The sequence below is a fragment of the Bubalus kerabau genome, chromosome 21 (assembly GCF_029407905.1).
Source record: "Bubalus kerabau isolate K-KA32 ecotype Philippines breed swamp buffalo chromosome 21, PCC_UOA_SB_1v2, whole genome shotgun sequence".
NCBI lineage: Eukaryota > Metazoa > Chordata > Mammalia > Artiodactyla > Bovidae > Bubalus > Bubalus kerabau.
In genome coordinates this window covers 51,889,311-51,912,905 of record NC_073644.1, presented here as the reverse complement: position 1 = coordinate 51,912,905, position 23,595 = coordinate 51,889,311, and the positions used below count along the sequence as shown (strand labels likewise).

The 23,595-nt window shown below is 40.5% G+C and overlaps 1 protein-coding gene across 5 annotated transcripts in view; it reads left to right on the top strand.

Annotated features, from left to right (window-relative positions):
• DYM (dymeclin) overlaps window positions 1–23,595 on the top strand; it is a 400,054-nt gene that overhangs the window by 325,035 nt on the left and 51,424 nt on the right. For all 5 annotated transcript variants that reach the window (XM_055559056.1, XM_055559054.1, XM_055559053.1 and 2 more), the window contains one exon: window positions 7,656–7,769. In XM_055559056.1, the coding sequence (XP_055415031.1) occupies window positions 7,656–7,769 (114 nt within the window). The remainder of the gene's footprint in view (window positions 1–7,655; window positions 7,770–23,595) is intronic.

The following is a 23,595-nucleotide window of genomic DNA, read 5'->3' as shown; positions in this document are numbered from 1 at the left end:
GGAAGTGCAGTCCCTTCTCTGATCCCAGTTCTCAAAGAAACTATCTAGAAAGAGTTTCTGGATAGGAAAGGCAGAGCCCTTCTTACTCCTCTTAATAGTGTATTGCTCATAGCAGTCTTAACAATCACAGTGTTGAGAGGAAATCAATTTTCTCTATGGAGACAGGCTTTATAGGCTAGCTTATAGCTAAAAAGCCACTTCTGGAGATTTCCTGGCAGTTCAGAGGTTAGGACTTCACACTTCCATTGCAGGGGGCACAGGTTTGATCTATAGTTGGAGAACTAAGATGCTCCAAGCCACATGGTGCAGCCAAAATAAAGTAAAAAGCCAGCTCTAGCCAGCCTATTCATGCATTTGTCCAAATTCATTTATAGTTCTTGCTAGTACCATTTTGGGGAGTAAAATACTGAGATTACGATTCATTGTGCATATGAGTAAAGGTTCAACAAAACCCTTTTCTCTGTTACGTGGAAAATTGGCCTGGGTTAATCTGTTTTTAGCTCTGTTCCTTGGAAATCCGGTGAAGGTAGAATGTCAGCTGTGTTAATTCAGTAATACTCCTGTGACAAAATGCTGCTGCTGCTGCTGCTGCTGCTGCTAAGTCACTTCAGTCGTGTCCGACTCTGGGCAACCCCATAGACGGCAACCCACCAGGCTCCGCCGTCCCTGGGATTCTCCAGGCGAGAACACTAGAGTGGGTTGCCGTTTCCTTCTCCAATGCATGAAAGTGAAAAGTGAAAGTGAAGCCGCTCAGTCGTATCTGACTCTTAGCGACACCATGGACTGCAGCCTACCAGGCTCCTCCATCCATGGGATTTTCCAGGCAAGAGTACTGGAGTGGGGTGCCATTGCCTTCTCCATGACAAAATGAGAATATAATAAAATGACATTTGGTTGGTAAGTTGAGTTTGGGCATCCCTGAGTGAAAAAAAAAAAAAACTCACAGCCAGGCATGTCCTTTTCAGGGACCTAGAAGCTGAGAGTGTCACAAAGGGTATTGGTTTCTGTTTGGTATCTGGCTTCCCAGTTTGGGTGGCTGTTGGATCTGCCCACTGTAGTCTCTTTCTCTCACATCAGCACTATCATTTGAGGGTCAGAGACTAGCCCTGAGACTACTGTGAGCATTCCCAGCGAAAACAAAAGCCCGTGACTATGCTGTTCACATTCTCTTTTTCTTGATCTTGTATCCTTTTAAATTAATCTTACGTGAACTGTAACCTATTATACTTTTTTTTTTAACATTTTATTATAAAAAATTTCAAGTGTATACAAAGTAAACAGAATGGCTATTATACTCTTGGGTCTCTTGATGTCTAACTGGGTCTACGAATTCCACTTAGGAAAGGGCAATGCAGTACTAAAATAATATCTTCTTAGAGTACTTATAAATGTATCTCTTTCACGTTCCAGGGTGGAGAATATCCTGCTTTTTCCAAGATTTATCCAGATCTTTGAATTATAGAACTGTCCAATATATCCTTTTTTAACTTCTGTATTTCTAACCTGTGTCACCCTAATTGTTTTCAGTCTGCCCTATGGCAAACTCCTCCCCTTTCTATCATAACTTTTGCCTTTCTCTGGACCTCTCTGACTTCAGTTTCTTTCTTCTTTCCTTCTTGTCTTTTTTCTCCTTTTATCCTTTGCTTCCTTCCATCCTCCCTCCCTCTCCCCGCTTTCCACTCTTGTTTTCTTCCTCTGGATAGTCACTTGAGTTGTGTACAATATATGTCAGATAAACTGTATCTGTGGTGTATTGGAAGGAAATGTTTTCCCTTTAATTACCAATACCTCTTTTCATAATAACCCATTTTTTTCTCTTTCTTTCTGCTAAAAGACTAACTCAAAATTTATTTTTTCCTGTGTCGTAACTCTAATCAGTGATGGATGATCATGTTTCAACACATTGTTTGGATTATTTAGTGTTAAATGTTTAAACTACATCAAAAACCATTTGTTCCTTTTCTATTAATCATTAGCACTGCTAGCTTTATAGCATGCTTGCTGAGCATTTACATGTATTATGTCTCTTAATTTTCATTAAAAAACAAACTTGTGAGGTATATTTCATTTTAATTTTCAATTGCAGATAAAGAAGCCAGCTTAGAAAGATTTAAGTTGCTCATGATCACACATTCAGAAAGTGATAAAGCCAGAACTCAAACCAAGGCAGTTTGATTAAAAAAAAAAACCCTTGTTTGTAATCATCTTGCCTGATTACTATCACCATTCACTAAATGTTCCTCCAGTTTCTCATTGATTTGCCTATTCACTACCTGAAAAGGTCTGAAAACAAACCTGGAAATTTACTTTCTCCTTCTAACTTCCAGTGATGTCAAATCAGTCTTTACTCCATAAGTAAAGTAACCAGCTATTGACACTTTAAAAATAACCCTGAAGGACCGTATTTTTCTTGAAAGGACATACAAGAACCATGCAAAGGACTTAAACTACATCCATCTGAAACTTAAGTCTCCTTTGGAAGAAGCAAAAAGCAGAGTCAAGGTGAAGAAATAGAAGGGCCCTCACTGTTTTTCTCCCAGTCTGTAAGCAAGTAGAAATAAAAGCAGAGTGTTAAACTAGATTTATATCCTGCCCTTGCCACTGGAATAGGCTGCTTATTGACACTGCAGCTGTATTCAGTGAAAAACGCACCTCAGGGTGAACGTTTGGCTGTGTGCTGTTGTGCACTTCTTAAAACTAGATAAATTGTGCCTGAACATGTTTTGAGTCTCTATTAAGTGCTGGGAATAAGACTTAAGTGCCTTTACATATATTACCCTTTTATTCCTCTTAACCCAGTAAACTAGTTACTATTATCTTACTTTACAGATAAGGAAACCAACAGGCTGCGAGAAGGCTTCCTAGGTGATTTTTAACACAGATCTCCATGAAAGAATCATCCTCTTAGGGAATTCCCTGGCCAGTGGTTGGGACTCAGCACTTTCACTGCCAGGCCTCAGGTTCAATCCCGAGTTGGGAAATTAAGATTCTGCAAGCCACACAGCACAGCCAATAAATAAATAAATAAATAATAGAGTCATCCTCTTAAATAATGATCACATGTTTGCATAGAGCTTTATCACTGAGGGTTATTTGCATATGCCTATCTCACTTGACCCGTAAATTATCCCCATGAGGGAGGCAGAGCAAGGCTTCAGAGGTGAAATTGTGGGTTCAAGGTCACTTAGCTAGTCAATCACTCAGCCTTTAATCCAGGTCTTCTCATTATAAACTCCATATTTTCAGCATTCACTTGGATAAACCTAAATAAGATTCTAAATGAGCAGATTTTCCAACAACTTTTTGTTGAATACTGTCATCCAAAATAGTGTTGGACACGCTGGAAATTCATTCAAAATCATTTTAAACTCTTTTTACATATTTTGAAAAGAATGCCATGATAAAGATATAAATAACATTTCCACTTTTTGCCTCTTTCAGCACTTTACCTTCTCCTACCCTCGCCTAAATGCTCCTGAAATCTTGGCTTAAGCAAACCTTTGCTATTTCTTCTTTCATGGAGTTAACCTTGAAAAGTATTGGTAGAGGAGACTATGAATCTACTGTTATTTTTAGCTGACAGGGAGTTGAGAGTTGATATTTTTTATTAAGACATTAAGCAATAGTGAATGTCTGAGACAGGAGTGACTAACTTTGGAATACTTTCAACTTCTGCAGAAGGAGCTATACATGTGCATTTCAGGTAGCCAAATTATTATTAGCCACTAGCACATAGCCTCTGCATCTAACTCATAAGATGATACGATCTGGCTGAATTGAAGCAACAGGACAAAATAAAAATACCACACCAAACACGAGAGGGCATGAAAGAAATGTCATGGCTGACTATTAGTAGAGGACAGAGACAGTGAACAACAATAGTTTTGTGGTATGGTAAAGGCAAGAACTGTTTTTGTCTCTGGACAGTGTAAAATTTATACTATATTTTCTATATTTCCAGACCTGGAAATATAGAAAACCTAGTTGCCTTAGCACATTCAGTTGCCTGTATAACAGTTCCACAAATGTTAAACAAGGTTAAATGAGAATTCATTATTTTCTTCCCCCCAAAAAAATCAAACATAAAATGAATCAACTTTTTCTTCTGCAGTCTTCCTTAGCTCTGTAAATGACATCAATATCTATGAGTTGCTATGTCAAAAAAAAAAAAAAAAGGAATAATGAGTACTATTTGGAATAGGGTTGTGAAATTATAGATCTAAAGAGTGAAGTCAGAGAGGACCTCTCTGAGAAGCTACATTTGAGCTCAGACTTGAAAGAAGTAGAGAGCAAGTTGTACAGGTACTTGGAATCAGTTAGGGGGAAGGTTGGGGGCATGTCTGTGTTTCCCTCTAGAACAAAAGGGAGACATGCATACTGACCATTATAAGAGTTTGTGTTCCCCAAGCTCAGAGTTCTCTTCCTATAATATAACCCACTGCATTTGCAGGGGTCATCTTTTCATCTTGAAATCACCTTGTGCAGCCCCACTAACACCAATGGACAGATCACTCAGACAGAAAATCAGTAAGGAAACATTGGCCTTAGATGGCACTTTAGACCAAGTGGACTTAATAGATTATATAGAGAATATTTTTTTCCAAAAGCAGCAGAATATTCTTTTCTAGAGCACATTGTACGGTCTCCAGGATAGATAGCATGCTAGGTCACAAAACAACTCTAAGTAAATTTAAGAAAACTGAAACCATATCAAGCATCTTCTCCAACCAGAGTACTATGAGACTGCAAATCAACCAGAAGGAAAAAATTCCAATAAACATGTGGAGACTAAACAATATGCTGCTAAACAACCAAAGAGTCACTGAAGAAATCAAAGAGGAAATTTTTTTAAATCCTGGAAACAAATGAAAATGGAAATGATCCTATGACCTACGCAAAATCTATGGGATACAGCAAAAACAATTCTAAGAGGGTAGTTTCTAACAATACAAGACTATTTCAGGAAACAGGAAAATTCTCAAATAAGTAACTGAAATAGAGACTGAAAAAAAAAATAGTAAAGATTAGTGGAACTGAGAGTTGATTCATTGAAAAGATAAACAAAATTGGTGAACCTTTACCCAGATTTAGCCAGAAAAAAAGAGGGCCCATATCAGTAAAATCAGAATCAAAAAAGAAGTTTCAACTGATACCACAGAAATACAAAGGATCATAAGAGATTGCTGTAAACAAACTGTATGCCAGTAAAATGTACAACTTACAAATGGACAAATTCCTAGAAATGCACACTCTCCCAAAACTGAACCATGAAGAAATAGAAAATATGACCAGACCAGTTACAAGTAATGAAATTGAATCAGTGATTTTAAAACCCTCAACAAGCAAAAATCCAAACCAAATGATTTCATGGGTGAAATCTACTAAACATTTAGAGAAGAATTAATATCTATTTTTCTCAAACTATTTCAAAAATTACAGAGTAAGCACTTCTGAACTCACTCTGTGGGGCAGCGTCATCCTGATACCAAAACCAAACAAAAACATCACAAAAAAAATTACAGGCCAACATCACTGATGAACATAGATGTAAAAATCCTCAACAAAATATTACCAGGCTGAATATATCAATACATTAAAAGGGTCATGTACCATGGTCACATAGGATTTATCCCAGGGATGCAAGGATAGTTCAAAATCTGCACATCAGTGTGATATGCAACTTTAAAAACAAATTGAAGAATAAAAATCATATGATTATCTCAATAGATGCCGAAAACTCTTGACAAATTCACCATGCGCTTATGATTAAAAACTCTCCACACAGTAGGTTTGGAAGGAACATACCTCACATAGTAAAGGCAGTATATGACAGGTCCATACCTGATATTTATAGATCAGGAAACTCAGGTGTGGAGATGTTAAATAACTTGCCTTAGTTTATAAGGAAAGCTGAGATTTAAGTCCAAGCTATCTGACACCTGATAAGTGCTCCCAACCACTCCACAGTTCTACATCTGGAAGAAGCTGGGTGTCACATTGTTAGTAAGTATCACAGGCAAGACCCAAACTAGGCCTCTGACTTTTTGAGAAATTTGTAGTGTACACTACCATAATGTCTAAATCGATTTCCTTGTACATGTTTGATCTGTGTCTAGTCTCCTAGTTACATTGCATCTTTGTCTTTTTTACACACTGCATCTTTTTTAAAGACACAAAATATCATCTGTTTCCTTATAAATTCTCTGAATATCTCTTCCACTGAATAAGTTGTCAAGGGTATCATCAGTGTATTGATTAAAACACAAAAACTTGAGGTACAACCAAAAATCAAAAAATGTTTTCTCTGAATTTACTTATTTTACACATACAAAATGTCCATTTAAAAATAAAGACAATTATGATTTATAAAAATCAATTTCAGTACCTGCTGTGACTATGTGAACAAAATTTTATCCCAGAATTCCCCTAAAGAGCTTAAAATCTGACTTGGAAAAAACAAGAGCCATAGGCACATGTTGAAAACCAACCTGTCATGGACAAAATAAGCAACTTGCAAAGGAGCTGGTGCCAGCAAACTGCCTGAGATAAAGAGACGATTTATTTGGAATCAACAGCAGTGTAGCCAGGCATTGGCTGCCTTTGTTTTCACTCACTGCCACCGTCTTTCAAGGCACAAGCTTGTTAAGGTTCTGGCTCTAGCTGGATCTCTGCTTTCCAGAATAAATCCATTTCAGTGGCTTTTATGTCATATCATGCACCTTCCCCACCAGAATGGTTAGGAGAAAACTGATTGTGCATTTGAACAATTAATATTTAGGAGAGTAATCCTGAAAGAAAATTTAGAAAAAAAAATTGGAAATAATTCTTAATAACTTAAAATATCTTACCTATAAAATAGAAAGCATGTAAATGGAAATACTCAACTTTGTAAACAACATAAATTTTTATATTTTGCAGGTATCTCTTGTCTATAGTGTATAGTATAGCTCTTAAATAAAAAGTGACCCATGGTCATCTTGATTTATTAACAATGTTGTTTGTAAGTGATTTCCTAAAAAATGATGATATTCTTTTAGTTTTTAATGACAACTGTTAGGAGACAGTGTTATTTCCAGAATGTTACTATCTTAGCATCTTGCTACATAGTTCATTCAGGCTGTTTTGTGACATGAAACCAAAAAAAGAAAAAAAAAAAAAATTATAGCTTGCTGTTGATTTTCCCTGGTGATCAGAGATAAGAGTATTGTGGATAAATTAAATTGATAAATAATCCCCAAAACATCATTTTAGCCATTAGTTTCAAATTCCTTTCTTCCTAAGACTTGTTTTTACAGTTACTGTTAAGCCTCAATATTAACAGATTTTAAGCTTTGGCTTTCTCTTCCTGCCTTCTGATGAGTGCTTCTCTCTAAATGAAATATAAATGCAAGGTGGGGTAGCACAAGAAAGCTCAGAACTGAGGAACCTACTTAATTCACAGAATGGATAATCAACCCTGAATATTAAGGGGATTGGCTCTGATTCAGCCATCAAAGCCTTTATAGAGAGGACTGAGTAGGAGAGCGGGTGAGTTGAAAGCCAGGTCACTCTAAGAAGTGGAACAATGATCATTTGACTACCATGTGAGAAAGGTATCTACTGAAAATACATCTCATGTATCTACTTGTTTAAAAAAATAACACTTTGCATTCCAGGTGATCACCTTCTTTAGCTCAAGGTTGCTTCAAGCTGGAGCTGAGCTGTCGGTGGAACGAGTCCTGGAAATCATCAAGCAAGGGGTTGTCGCGCTGCCCAAGGACAGGCTGAAGGTAGGACTGGGAGAAGAAACATACTGTTGTATCTATTGATGTAAATGTTATTGTCTGAGTAGGCTCTATTCAGAATCATACTACTTACCCAGCACTTGTGCTGGGAAAAGCTCTCTAAATATTGCCTACTCTCCTGTACACTGACATGCAGAGCTATGATGAAAGATTCTGATAGTTTTCCAAAAGAAGTTCCAAAAGGACTGTCTTCACCACTGCATACATATCCTATGAGTAACCGCTGTATAATACTATGAGTAATTCAAATACTATGAATAAAGGAGCACCTTATTTTTAACCCACTGAAATAAATTCAGTCTTGTGTGTATCATCAAGGGTTGATCGATAGGTGGTGTGGTGGTGATAGTAATGATGATCTGTTAGCTGCAGTGGTAGCTAGTACTTACACAGTGTTTACTCAGTGCTTTGGGGGCTCTAAGTGTCTTATATATTAACTGATCAATCCTCACAACAGCCCTTTGAGGGTAAGTAGTGTTAATCATCCTAATTTTCAGATGAGGAATCTGGTACAAAGATAGGTTAAGTAATTTACCCCAAGTCATACAGTTAGGGAATTAATGAACTAGGAGGTCCATACCCCGGTCTTCAGCTCCCAAGTCCATACTCGTAATCACCACATTATTCACCGTGTACCTGGTTGTAGCTACAAAAAGAGGAGTATTTTGTGGAAGAGGTAGGGGAAATACAGTGTTTAGAGGAAACATTTAAATCTGTGCACTAAATGTGTTCCTGAGGCAATCTCATGATACAAAACTCATATTTCAAGACTAATTTTCCCACAAGAAAAGATGTAAAGGGGATATTTGGGGAGAAATGCGTGAATGTACGGCATTGTTGCCTATTTTTACCTTAATACTTCTTTTTAATTTTTTCTTTCATTACCTCCCTTTTTTTTTAGAGTGCTCATTCCTAAATGAACAACACACAGGGTATCACAGTGAATGTTTGGCCTTCTTCATAGTGTTTGGTCACAACTGACTTCTTTCCAGAGTTACTGTTTGGGGGTTGTGCTTTGCAGCAGTATCACTGGAACTGCTGCTTAATGAACATTGTAGGATATGAAAATATTTTCAGTTACAACAACAGAGTTTGTCAAGGAGCAGCGCATTAGTCATGATCACTTGCAGAAGTCCCACTGTCCGCAGACAGCCTTGTGGCTCTCACAGTGCTGAGCAGAGGGCGGGGTCGGGGGGTCTGCTCCTCAACTAAAATGGACCAGCATGTGGCAGCGACATAAAACCTGATCACAGTTCACCAGACCCTCCAGCTCTGACTTGACTCTCTTTCCAGACAAGTCCGTAAGTGTAGAGAATTCATGTTATTTCCTCTCTTACCTAAAGTAAGATATCTGAGATCTCTCAGGTTTTTCCTTACCTTTTTGAATTTATTTGAACTATGCCATGTTACAGGGCATGATGATTAGAGTGACAACTCACAGGAAGTGATGGATCCTGGTGTTTAGGAAAGTCAAGAAAGAGGTGTTACAATCAAAAGACTGTAAGGAAAGGATAATGCAAAGGAGTGAAGGGAAGGGGGATTTGAATGAGATCAAAGAACCAGTGAAGTAGAAGTCATGGAAATTGCAATTAGAGAGCAGTATAGTTAGACTGAAGATGTTCACAAGGAGCAGATCTCCATGACAGCATGGTCTGGGTTCAGCGTGAGCGGGGGGACTGAAATGATATGGATGTAAACGGAAGTCAGTGTGATGGAGCCAGTTAATGGATTTGAAGTCAACCATGGGCCATACACATGGGCATCATAGTCAACCCAGGATGATAAGCCGTGGGGGGGAAGAAAGACGGAGCCAAACACTACAGTAAATAGAGTGCCCTAGGAATCAGCATGCGGCAGGTAAAAGGAAGAAAAGAAGTTGATATTGGCCTCATATGAACAGAGCTTTGTATTTAAGAGTAGAGAAACAACAGCCAAGGAACAGCAGTGAAAACAAAGAAGACACCAGCTGCACCTCCAGGCCCTGAAGACTAGGGAGTGTGAAGAACCATCAGCTTCTACCTCCAAAGGCTCCAGGGATTTGGGAGTCCTGAGGGGCGAACCAGGTTCTTGTTAAAGAGGTGAGGAGGAGAGACGGAAGATCCAGTGCAGGGACTGAGAATTTCGCAGGACATAATAACCATGAAGTCAGGGTTTGAAAAGGCAGTGTGGGGCACGGGAGGCAAAGAAGTAACGGGAGGTTGGATCACGGGAGAGAAAGCCCAGAGCAGGATGGGAATGAGAGTTCAGGAGAAGGGGGCGATGACGAGTGATGAGGACGTGTGACATTAGGTTAAAGCTTGCCACAGGTTCCATCAACCCTGAGCAAGCCTTTATCAAGCATCTGCTCCGTGACAGCTGTCGCTCTTAAGTGCCTGGGCACTTAGTGAGCAAAGATCCCTGCCCTTTCAGGGCTTGTAGTTTAGCAGGTGGAAACAGACAACAAATAATCAGCATGAAGTAATAAATAACAAAATGATCTAGAGTGGTAGATGCTCTGAAAAATAAAGAAATGATCAAGCAAACTTAAGAGGGTTTGGGAGTGCCAGTGAGGATGTGGTGGGAGAAAGTTGTAGAATTAACAGAGAATGGTATAGCCAACCTTTAACCAAAAAAAAGGTGGTGAGCAAATTAGATGTGCTGCTTCAAAGTAGAATCCTAAGCAGTTCCTGAAAAGGCCCAAAGCCAGGAGGATGCCAAGCATGTTGAAGAAATAATGAGAACAAAGCAGCTAGAACTGTGTGGACAAGGGGAGAGGAGCAGAAGGTAAACAGAGATGATAAGGGGTGGGGCAGGGCAGTGGAATGGGGAGCCAGGGCAAGATTGTGAGAAGAGGAGAGGCATGGTGGGGTTTTGATTCTGGTCGGATCACTCTGGTTGATGTGTTGAGAGTAGATTGTAATGTGACTGTGAGAGCAGAAGGATCAGTTAAATTATTACTTGACTTGGACCGTGGTGGAAAGGTGTAAGTGCTAAGTTTCTCCAAGGAATTGTCATCTGCAGTGATTTTGGAGCCCCAAAAAATAAAGTCTGACACTGTTTCCACTGTTTACCCATCTATTTGCCATGAAGTAATGGGACCAGATGCCATGATCTTAGTATTCTGAATGTTGAGCTTTAAGCCAACTTTTTCACTCTCCTCTTTCACTTTCATCAAGAGGCTTTTGAGTTCCTCTTCACTTTCTGCCATAAGGGTGGTGTCATCTGCATATCTGAGGTTATTGATTTTTCTCCCGGCAGTCTTGATTCCAGCTTGTGCTTCTTCCAGCCCAGCGTTTCTCATGATGTACTCTGCATATAAATTAAATAAGCAGGGTGACAACATACAGCCTTGACGTACTCCTTTTCCTATTTGGAACCAGTCTGTTGTTCCATGTCCAGTTCTAACTGTTGCTTCCTGACCTGCATATAGGTTTCTCAAGAGGCAGGTCAGGTGGTCTGGTATTCCCATCTCTTTCAGAATTTTCCACAGTTTATTGTGATCCACACAGTCAAAGGCTTTGGCATAGTCAATCAAGCAGAAATAGATGTTTTTCTGGAACTCGCTTGCTTTTTCGATGATCCAGCGGATGTTGGCAATTTGATCTCTGGTTCCTCTGCCTTTTCTAAAACCAGCTTGAACATCTGGAAGTTCATGGTTCACGTATTGCTGAAGCCTGGCTTGGAGAATTTTGAGCATTACTTTACTAGCGTGTGAGATGAGTGCAATTGTGTGGTAGTTTGAGCATTCTTTGGCATTGCCTTTCTTTGGGATTGGAATGAAAACTGACCTTTTCCAGTCCTGTGGCCACTGCTGAGTTTTCCAAATTTGCTGACCTTTTAGGAAATAGTCTGCGTCAGACTTTCCAGGTAGTGCTAGTAGTAAAGAATCCGTCTGCCAATGCAGGAAACACAAGAGACATGGGTTCAATCCCTGAGTCGGGACGATCCCCTGGAATAGGAAATGGCAACCCGCTCCAATATTCTTGCCTGGAAAATTCCATGGACAGAGGAACCTGACAGGCTTCAGTGCATGGGGTCACGAGTCAAACACAACTGAGCATTATCTGTATTATTTACAAAAGCTCCAGGGAATGGTGGCTGAACATCGGTTCTGATAGACTGGTAGCAGAACTGGCCTGCAAGTATTGGAAGAATTATTTATGAAAGTGAACTTGGACTTGGACTAGGTGGTGTCAAGGACAATTTTCAGACATTGGCTAGCTTCACCTTTCATAGATGCCTGGCTCCACTTTGCTAAATGTTGTGTGACTCATCAGTGTACGTATGTCAATGTACGTGTACATAGCTAGTAGTATCTAGAGGCTGTCTGTACTAGAAAATTCAGAGAAAATTTTGGAGGCAACACCTTAAGACAATTTGGAAAACTTTCAGAGAATCACCAACACTGTGGAAGAACAGAGGGCATACTTACAGGAACTCCCAGGATCCAAGCAGAAGAGACTTACTGTCTTCAAGGACTGGAAGAATTGTTTACTAAAGCAGAGTTGGTCTTACTATGTTGATCTCTGGAACAGGAACAAGGGGGTAGACGCTTTATACAGAAAAGTTGTATTTCAGTCCCATTTAAGGAAGAGCTTTCTGCGAAATGGAGCTACAGTCGACCCTTGAACAATGCAGGGATTAGGGGCACAGACCCTTCACAGAGTCAAAAACCCAGATGGAATTTAGCTGCCTTCTGTATTCCCGTGTAGCTCAGTTGGTAAAGTATCTGCCTGCAATGCGGGAGACCTGGGTTCAGTTCCTGGGTCGGGAAGTTCCCCTGGAGAAGGGAATGGCAACCCACTCCAGTATTCTTGCCTGGAGAATCCCATGGACAGAGGAGCCTGGCGAGCTACGGTTCATGGGAACACAAGAATTGGACATGACTTAGTGTTACCTTTCTTTTCTTTCTTTCTTTTCTGTGTTCATAGTTCTTCTGAACTCATGGGTTCAACCCACCGTGGAAGGTGCAGTACTGCAGTATTTACTATTAGGAAAAAAACCTGTGTGTTAAGTGGATCCATGCAGTTTAAATCCTTATTGTTAAAAAATAATAATAATAATAAATCTTTATTGTTCAAGAGTCAACTAGACTTAGAAACGGAATAGGCAACTTCTGGGCAGTGATGCAGTCACTCTCACAGGAGATGGTAGCATCGGAGAATGATGGCCACTTGACAGGGAGGCAGACAGGTTCCATGCTGGGTGAGGCTCTTATCTGTTGGCATGAGCTGGCCAGCACAGAGAGGGGAGGAGTCTCAGGCTGTGTGCAGGTCCAGCAGAGAGAGTGCTGAGATCCATTCCCAGAGCCTGCCATTGGCAGCAGGAACAGACAGTAAGGTGTACATGTGCAATTATTTGCTGTTCGAACTGCAAGGACTCAAATATTGGTTGGCAAATCCAACTATGTGACTCTTAAGAACCTTCCATCCCTAAGAGTATTATTTTGTCTGTGTATACCAACATTTGACTCATTGGAAAAGACTCTGATGCTGGGAGGGATTGGGGGCAAGAGGAGAAGGGGACGACAGAGGATGAGATGGCTGGATGGCATCACTGACTCGATGGACGTGAGTCTAAGTGAACTCCGGGAGTTGGTGATGGACAGGGAGGCCTGGCGTGCTGCGATTCATGGGGTTGCAAAGAGTCGGACACGACTGAGCGACTCATCTGATCTGATCTGATACCAACATTATCATTCTCCTCAAAGCAGGAAATTGCATACATTTTTGATAACAGTTTTACTCTCAGATGATGCAAGAAACAGTAAGGCTATATTATTAATCTGGGGCTTTTTTTTTTTTTAATGACAAGGAGCTCACATTTCAGTTCATCATAGCAAAGGAAGAAGAAGTCCCATTTGTATGCCAGAAGTACAGAAATTGCTAAAAGTTGAATATGGCTCATAACAAGAAAACATATAATACAAGAGGGATGGAAAACAAAATAAAAAAATATTAACTGTACAATCACTGATTGTCCTGTACAAACGAACATGAGAACTGCGTTTGGACTGAAGTATGTTTTCAACTCTGCCTCGCAGTCACTGCCTTCTCCAGTCTCCTCCGTATCACAGAAAAGCACCAGGGTGCATTTCCCAGAATCCTCCCGTCTTGTAGCTCTGAGTTGAAGTTGCCAAGGAGAGGCACACTTGCATAAACGGAAAGCAGAAGAGTTATTGTTTTTCAGTTGTTCAGTTGTGTCCAACTCTCTGCGCCCCCACAGACTGTATCACGCCAGGCCTCCCTGTCCCTCACCATCTCCCAAAGTTCGCCCAAGTTCATGTCCATTGAATCAGTGACACCATCCAACCATCTCATCCTCTGCTGCCCTCTTCTCCATTTGCTTTCAGTTTCCCTCCACATCATCTCTTCATCAGGCAGATGAGAAGGAGCCATTATTCTCCAGAGGCAGCTCCTGCTTGGCTTCATGCTGTGTAGGCAGTGAGGGTCGTCGATGGCTCCCACAGATACTGAGGTTTGCCGCAGCTGCTTGCTGTGAGCTCTTGAGAACCACCCACCCCAGTGCTGTGGACAGTCTTCTGTCACAGCTTCTCTGATTTTGCCTTTCCAACAGTTGCATAAATCTGTTTTCCCTACAAAATCCTTTATACTTAAGTTATAGAGAGTAGCTTCTATTCTCCCTACCAAACCTGTCAGAGAAATAAAACCCCTGATTGCAAACAGAAAGCAATTTAATATAGGAAATTTAGCAGTCATTGAAAGGACCAGGGAAGCCAACTTCAGCGAAAGCCAGTGCTGGCTTTCAGGAAATCAGAAGTGGTAAGAGTGTCATCACCCATGGTCTGGCCTGCCTGCAGCATCTTTATGGGGGTCTGCAGGGAGATTGCTGGAAACCACTGGCAAAATGCTTGCTGAAGCTCACAGCCTGCCCACCACTGTTACCAGAGCACCAGTGGCCTCTGTGTCTCTTCTGCCTTCTGAAATACAAATTCGTCTCATCGCCACAGTCTAACCCAAAGCCCTTCTGGGGAGATGGCTGGGGGTGTAGTTTCCAGGCTTTCACCATGAAAGGGGAAGTAAGGTGCTTGAGTCACCAACAGTGTGGCATACCATCAAAAGAAACAAGAAGCAAAATGAGAAGCTTCTTGATGAGCGCGGAGTTTTTAAAGGATGTGTACAAAAGATGGAAAGAATGTTATGTATAGAGAACAAATGTAATGGAGTGGCATGAGCTTAAATAAATGTTGTCAGAAGACTCGAATTGGAAGGGGACTTTGACCCTCTGAGAGGAGAAAGCAACAGAATAAGTTGTGGGCCTTCAGCATAGGAACAGTGGAGAAAATTACATAATTGATTGATGCATTCTCCCATTTTCAAATGCTCGTTTATCTCCTTCATTGGAGAATAATCTCAAACTGGAAAAGAATATATCTTTTAAGCAAAATCAAGCCCCAAGGTAAGTATAAGAATGGTACAAGAGCTGCCAGCCTTCTTTCATCTTAAGCCTCAGATACACAGTTTCTCACAATGCTGGCAGATACAGCCTGTGTGCAAAATTTGAGAACTCAGTCTCCACATTAATACTAATAGTGCTATAAGACACTCTTCTAAGCACTCTATAGCACCATGAATTAGTGCTGTTGTCCTGATTCTAGGCGAGGCAGCTAAGCCTCAGAGAAATTACTGTCCAGAGGCAAAACTGAGGTTCAAACCGAGGCAGTCTTTTTCCGGAGTCTCTTTCATTCACCCTGTCCTGTACCTTACCTTATTCCTTGCTGGTATGACCACACTGTGGTTGTTTGATTCCATCTGAGCATCTCATCAGTAAAATAAACTGTGTTCACAAGCAGGTGACGTTACAGTAAAGACCCTGTTAAGTCACATGAGGTTAGGAGCAGAGAATATGTGACTTGGAAAAAAAAAGGAAAATATAAGAACTGTGTTCAACTACTTTAAGGATTATACTCTAAAAGAGGAATTAAGCCTTTTATTTTATACCACAGGGCAATGAATGGGTAGTGACTAAACACAGACAGGTATTAGTTCCACCTAAGGAAATGTTTTCTGATGGGACAGGTTCTTTAGTAGTCTACATGGAGCTTCATGAAGTAGTGAAGTGGTGTATTCACAATAAAGTCTGGATGATAAATGTGAAAATTGAGCCAGATGACAAAGGGGCTCAAATCTATAAGACAGGGGAAAGATGGAAAGAGTTCTTGTTGATAAAAAAAAAAGTTGTACAGGATGATCCCAAAGATTTCAGGCAGTTCTTTTTTTTTTTTAATACTTATTTATTTGGCTGAACCAAGTCTTAGTTGTGGCATGCAAGATCTTTAGTGGCAGCATGTGGAATCTAGTTCCCTGACCAAGAATCAAACCCAGGCCCCTGTATTCGGAGCGCAGAGTCTTAGCCGTGGGACCACCAGGGAAGTCCCTCTTGTAATTCTTGTGCTGTGTTCTGTGCTTAGTCACTCAGTTGTGTCTGACTCTGCAACCCCATGGGCTGTAGCCTGCCAGGGTCCTCTGTCCATGGGGATTCTCCAGGCAAGAATACCAGAGTGGGTTGTTGTGCCCTCCTCCAGGGGATATTCCCAACCCAGGGATTGAACCTAGGTCTCAGACTCTGCAGATTCTTTACCTTCTGAACCAACAATTCTTATGAGTAAGAATTCTTATCATTCTTATGAGTCTAGAATTCTGTCTTCTAAAATTCCATGAAGAATTTTTGTAGGGCAGCACCCTAATAACATCCTTCAGCTGTTCAGAGGTCAGGCTCTGTTGAGCCTGATAAGGTCTGGGATCCTTAGGCTGGACTTCTAGACCATCCACCATCTAGCCCAGCCTGCCCTTCCACGCCTTTGTCTCCCTATTACCATACCCCAGCCCCACCTGGTGCTCCAGCCAAGCAGAACTAGCTCTGTGCCTTCTTCCTTCCCGCATGTTTGGATTCGCTCATACAACTTTCTTTTCCCAATATACCATTCTCCATTCCCTCCGCCTTTGCTTTTTGTTTATTCAAATTCTAAGCATTCACCAAAGCCCTTGATAAATCTAACAACTTTATGAAGCCTTTCCTTTTATTTCTCAACCTATCTGTGCCTCCTCCTCTAAATACCCACTGTATTTTATATGTACATTTTGGGGAACTCCTCTCCTGTTCTACCTTTATGCAGTTATTTAAATATTTTCTCTCTCCCACTCACCTATAACTTCCTTGAGAATAGGGGTCATGTCTTAGTCACCTGCATCCTCTTGATACCTACCTAGTTCAGTGTCTGGTACATAGTAGTTACTTAGTAAATGTAGTAACTAGATACATGAAAAGCTTATTTTATATATTCTAAAGAGGAAATGGGGATTTGTTATAGAATTCAAGAGTTCTGGAGTGAAATATCCTATCTCCAGACCTGCTTTTCTAATTTTTAATTTACCACCCTCTTTACAATTTTAATTAACCTAATTGTCTCTCCCTATATGTGTCAGGCACTGTTCTAAACTCTGGATATAACAGTGGGCAAAATAGACAAAAATCCCTGCCTCATAAAGCTTTATTTGTGTGTGTGTGTGTGGGTGTGTGTGTGTGTGAAGGAGATAGACAATAAGATAAATAATTTACAAGTATGCAATATAGTGACTCACCATTTTTAAAGTTTATTCCATTTATAATTATTATGAAATATTGGCTCTATTCCCTGTGTTGTACAATAAATCCTTGTAGCTTACTTTGTAGTATTTGCTATCTTCAGTTCAGTTCAGTCGCTCAGTCATATCAGACTCTTTGCAACCCCATGGACTGCAGCACGCCAGGCCTCCTTGTCCATCACCAACTCCCACAGTTTACTCAAACTCATGTCCATTGAGTCAGTGATGCCATCCAGCCATCTCATCCTCTGTCGTCCCCTTCTCCTCTCGCCTTCAATCTCCCAGCATCAGGGTCTTTTCCAGTGAGACAGCTCTTCTCATCAGGTGGCCAAAGTATTGGAGTTTCCACTTCAACATCAGTCCTTTCAATGAAGACCCAGGACTGATCTCCTTTAGGATGGACTGGTTAGATCTCCTTGCAGTCCAAGGGACTCTCAAGAGTCTTCCCCAACACCACAGTTCAAAAGCATCAATTCTTCGGCCCTCAGCTTTCTTTATTATCCAACTCTCATATCCATACATCACCACTGGAAAAACCATAGCCTTGATTAGACAGACCTTTGTTGGCAAAGTAATGTCTCTGCTTTTTAATATGCTGTCTAGGTTGGTCATAACTTTCCTTCCAAGGAGTAAGCGTCTTTTAATTTTATGGCTGCAGTCACCATCTGCAGTGATTTTGGAGCCCCCAAAAATAAAGTTTCCAGTGTTTGCTATCTTAGGTAGTGGTAGATAAGAAAAATGGGGGCTCCTCTGGTGGTTTAGTAGTAAAGAGTCCACTGCCAATGCAGGAGACACAGGTTCAGTCCCTAGGTTGGGATTATCTCCTGAAGAAGGAAATGGCAACCCATTCTAGTATTCTTGCCTGGGAAATCCCATGGACAGAGGAGCCTGGTGGGCGGGCTACAGTTCATGAGGTCACAGAAAGAGTCAGACATGACTTAGCAACTAAACAACAACAAATAAGAAAATTAGAGGAGTGTAGACAATATTGGGGAGGGAACAGTCTTATTAATAGATAGTAAAGAGCAGTCTTTGTAATAGATAGTAATAGATAGGGTGTTGAGAAGAGAAGATATTTGATTGTCCTTTACATTTTATTTTAAAATAATTTTAGACTTACAGATAAGTTGCAAAAGTAGTAGAGACAGTTCATGTAAACCCTTCATCTAGGATCCTCTGATGTTAACAACACATATAACTACATATAACTATAGTACAATTATCAAAACCAGAAAATTAACATAAGTACAATACTGTTAACTAAATTACAGACCTCATTTGAACTATGCCAGTTGTTTTTTTCTCCCAGTGTTCTTATTTTGTTTCAGAATTTTTTCAAGACCCACACTGTATTTAGTTCTTAAATCTCCTTAATCTCCTCTAACCTGAGACTGTTCCTCAGTCTTTCCTTATCGTTCATGACCTTGATGCTATGGATGTTGGCTGGTCAGTTATTTTATAGGATGTCACTCAACTTGGGTTTTTCCTATGTTTCCTCATGATTATATTGAAGTTATATAAGCATTTGGCCAAAATACCACGAAAGTACCATTGTGTCCCTCTCAGTTCATTATCTCAGGAGATACCTGGTATCAGCCTATCTTACTACTCTTGATGTTACGCTTGATCAGTCAGTTACTGTGATGTCTACCAGATTGCTCCAGTGAAAAGTGACTATTTCTGCCTTCGTTTTCAATTACTATCTTAGGATGAGACTTTGCTAACATCCTGTTTCTCCAGACACTTTTGCCTTGATTTTATCATTCATCAGTGGAGCGTCCCTACACAGTTATTACTGTGGTGTTTACCTAACGATAATTTTGTATTTTATCCTATAGATTATAATCCAATACTGTCATTTATTTTGATGCTCAAATTGTTACAGCTCTGGCCAGTGGGAGCTCCTCCAGATTAACTCCTGTATCCTCCCCAGCCCTGAAATCAACCACTTCTTCAATGACCCTGATTCCCTTTTTTTTTTTTTTTAATGGTATTTAGGAAACAAGACCTGGGCGCTAGCCGCCATCTTCTAAGAACTTTCTGTACTCTTCCACTCGCCTGTCCTTTCCCACCTCCTTTCTCTTCAGATAGTTAGCACTTCCTCAACTCTGCTATGATCCCCAGGTACTCTTTTGTATCTGTCCCTCCCCTATGATAAACCTCAACTCCTCTCTTTTGGGTTGTCTCTCACTAGTTCTGTTTTTAGTCCATTTTTTTCTACTTATTCTGATCGCAAATTTTATTTTCTAATTTCTTTAGTGAACACCTCTGGTTCAAGAACCCCTCCATGGGCCATCGCAGATACTGAAAGTTAATTTTATAGTTCACTGTAATACTTAACCTTAAAGCAAAATGAATTACACTGTAGAGGCTATATATTTGAATGTTACTTTGTTGTTCATTTATTATACTATATATTCAGAAAGGAAATATCCTTTATTTGAGACAGTAAAATATAAGTGAAAAATATAACTCTTGGTTTTTTAAATTTATGACTGAATAAATACAGAGATTTATTGATCTGTGGAAGGTCTCAGGCCAGTTAACTCTAACTTAGAGGAAGATCCCATTGAAGCCAAGGTCATGGATAAATTCCTTAAGTGGGGTGGTTAATTTTTTTCTGGAACATAGCAAGAAACTGTATTCTTGACAGCAGCTTACCATCTCACTCTGTGGTTGCAAGAGGGACAGATAGATGGAGGATGGATGATTCAGCTTAAAAAGAGAGAGAGAGAGAAATCCATTCCCAGTACTAGAAAAGAAACCAAAATTACATTTACTCACAGATGGTGAGTCACCCTCAGTTGGTTTAAATGATAGCACATTATTACCACAGATGTTTCCAGAAAAAAAAGACTGTTTATAATCAAGCCTTATCTCAATTATTTTAATCATCTTTTTGGGTTGTTTATAATAAAGTGAATCACTTAAAACCTCTAGAGTTTAATTCACAGGATTGTGCTGTATCTAAAGTTGATTGAAAATTCAAGCTGTGTGTTGAATAATATTTGTACTATGCCACATGACAGCACATTATAGTCTTTTGGGTGGTTCACTAATATATACTGATAAAATAATTGTTGGGTATGTAATAATAGCTTTGTACATGAGATTGATGTAAAAGAGGTTATTTCACATTGGAAATGCTGTTATAGTGAGCTCTTTGTGAAAGTGCACAACAGTATGTACTTACTGATTTGTTCTTTCTTAAAATATAAATTAAACATTTAGATAATTTAGAACCGCCTTTTGGGTTGTTAGGAGAAGCACAGTGCCTCTTACTCATGAGACATTAGCCAGCTAATGTCAACTGAAGAAGATGAGCCAAAAGTTTTTGAAGTTTTCCTTGCGTTGCAGAACTGAAGCCAAATTTGTTGAAGAATTATTCTTCCAATTTTGGGCAAGTAAACATTAAGATCTGGAAGCCCATGGCATAATAATTGACTTTCAACCAAATAAAATATTTTTCAATCAAATGTTATTTGACATAGCCTTGTAAAATATTTGTATAATATCCTGTGTGGGAATATATACTCTTTGGATAAATCTGTCTATATAGTTAAACAACTTGGCTGTTCAGAGTAAATAGTATTAATATCATTCTAAACATCCTCTTCTTACTGGTATTGCGTGAAGTCTGGGAAAGGCAATACCAGGTAATTAGTTTTTTGGGACCCTCCTGCATAAACAGAGACATAAAGAACAGGCTCTGAAATCCTATGATGCTTATTTCTCCTTTTGAGTTTGAAAGGAAATAAATAAAGCTAGTGTGTCCTCCAGGAGCTCAGTCAGAAGCCACAGCTCAAAGTTTCTCACTGTCTGCATCTACAGCAGGGCCCGCCCGCTGGCTCCCATTTCACTGACTAGTGAGCATTGGAGATGTCACGATGATCGGTCAGAATTCATCCAGGGATTTCCCTGGCATTGCAATGCATAAGAATCCGCCTGCCCGTGCGGGAGATACCGGTTCGATCCACGGTCCAGCAAGATGCCACGTGCTGTACAGCAACTAAGCCCACGTGCCACAACTGCTGAGCCTGCGTGCTGCAGCTGCTGGAACTCACATGCCTGGGGCCTGTGCTGCGCAACTAGAGAAGCCTGTGCACAGCAACGAAGACTCAGTGCAGCCACTCAAGTTAATTAATTTTTTAAAAATTCATCCAGATCTGTGCAGGTTCTCAGCCACCACCACACCACCTCATACTTCATTATGTAAAGTTTCCCGGTCCCCTCTTCGCTTCGGTTTAGTGAATTACCCATGTCATTTGAGGATTAAGAATTCTGCCATATCTAGTGTTTGAAAGTTAGGTCATGCTTTTCAGGGGGAATGAACCAGAATACAGCTCCTCTTTTAGGGTAAGTAGGAAACTATGCAGGAGTAGAAGTTACTGGCACTAAGGGAACTTTTTATTTCATTCCCTTAGACACCTGATAAATTACAGAAATTAAGAGTGGCCAGACAGTGTCATGCTAAATGAATTTTAAAGTCTTCGTTTTATATCTACCTCTTAGAATCCTTACACTACTATTATTAGTTTCAAGACATACAGAAAGTTGACTGAAATTTTTAGTTTTTTCAGAGCATCTTAATACTGACTAGGCTTCCCTTGTGGCTCAGCTGGTAAAGAATCCGCCTGCAATGCGGGAGACTGGCTTCAAATCTTCCCCCACCTCCCATTATGAGTCTGTCCCTGTTCCCACCCCTCTCTTGTTTCCCTGTCAATTCTGTCTCCAGGGCCAAATACTGAGTGTCACTGTAGCGTGCCCACTTCTTCCTGGATGCCCCACCTCCGAGTCCACAGGAACCAACACTCATTGTATCCACAGACACACTCTTCTGCGTCCTTACACATCCGCTCTCTCACGTTTCCACCCATGGGAATACGACCAGCCCGGCTCCTCCTCTGGGGCTGGGACCCAGCAGTGGCCCTCTGAGTAACTCCTGATGTTGTCTTTAACTCTTGAGCTTAAGAAGCACAGCAGTAGATAATCCCCCAGACATACCGGCCTTTGGGCCTCTGCTTGGGTTTCCTCTTGCCCACCTTGTTCTCCCCCAGGTCCCTGCACATCTCTCTCCTACATCTCCTTCAGGTCTTTACTCACATGAGCAAATGCAGCCTCTCGCTCAGGGAGGCCTGCTCTGACCTCCCTGCTTAAATTTCAGCACTCTCACTCCCCCTAATCCCACCATAGGTCTTCCTTTTCCACAGCATTTATTACCTAGCTTACTATGATATGGGCTTCCCTGGTGGCTCAGCTGGTAAAGAATCTACCCGCAATGCAAGAGACCTGGGTTCGATCCCTGGGTTGGAAAATCCCCTGGAGAAGGAAACAGCTACCCACTACAGGCCAGTATTCTGGCCTGGAGAATTCCATGGACTAGTCCATGGGGTTGCAAAGTGTCGGACACAACTGAGCAACTTTCTCTTTCATACAACAATATGGGGATTTCCCTGGTGGCTCAGACAGTAAAGAATCTGCCTGTGATACAGGAGACCCGAGTTCTGTCCCTGGGTTGGGAAGATCCCCTGGAGAAAGAAATGGCTTCCCACTCCAGTATTCTTGCCTGGAGAAGCCCATGAACAGAGGAAACTAGCAGGCTACAGTCCACAGGGTCACAATGAATCGGACACAGCTGAGCGACTAACGTTTCATCACTTCTTATTCATACTGTGTTGTTATTCTTCTTCTTCTTTCAAATACCAAAAGCTCCAGGAAGGCACAGATCTGCACATTTTCACTGATGTATCTGCAGTCGTATCTGGCACATAGTGGGTGCTTTAGTATCAATATTTGCTGAATGGAAGAGAGAGACAGACAGGAAGGGGGACTGTTGACCGCTGAGTGATGGTCCCAGATGCTAGTTCAAATAAAGATTGTTTTTTAGAGAACAGCTCTTTATAGACTTTTGTGAGGTCAGCTTTCTCACCAAAATATTATAGAGAAGCTAGTAAGTTCACAGTGGAGGTCCTGGTCACTTTGCTGAAATAGTTACATTTTTTAAGTGTGTAATAACTGTGCCCCATTCTATACATTCTTATAACTGCAACACACTGGTCTGAAGACCTCCACTTTAGTACTCCTCATCAGTAAGTTAATTACTATGTAAATTGGCCTCACTAAATTTTTAATAGTTTCTCAGGGGTTCTCTTCTTGACTCTGACCTGCCGTGATTTCATTATAGTTCAAGCAGAGTAAAATATTCTGATTTATGTTATTAGAATAAA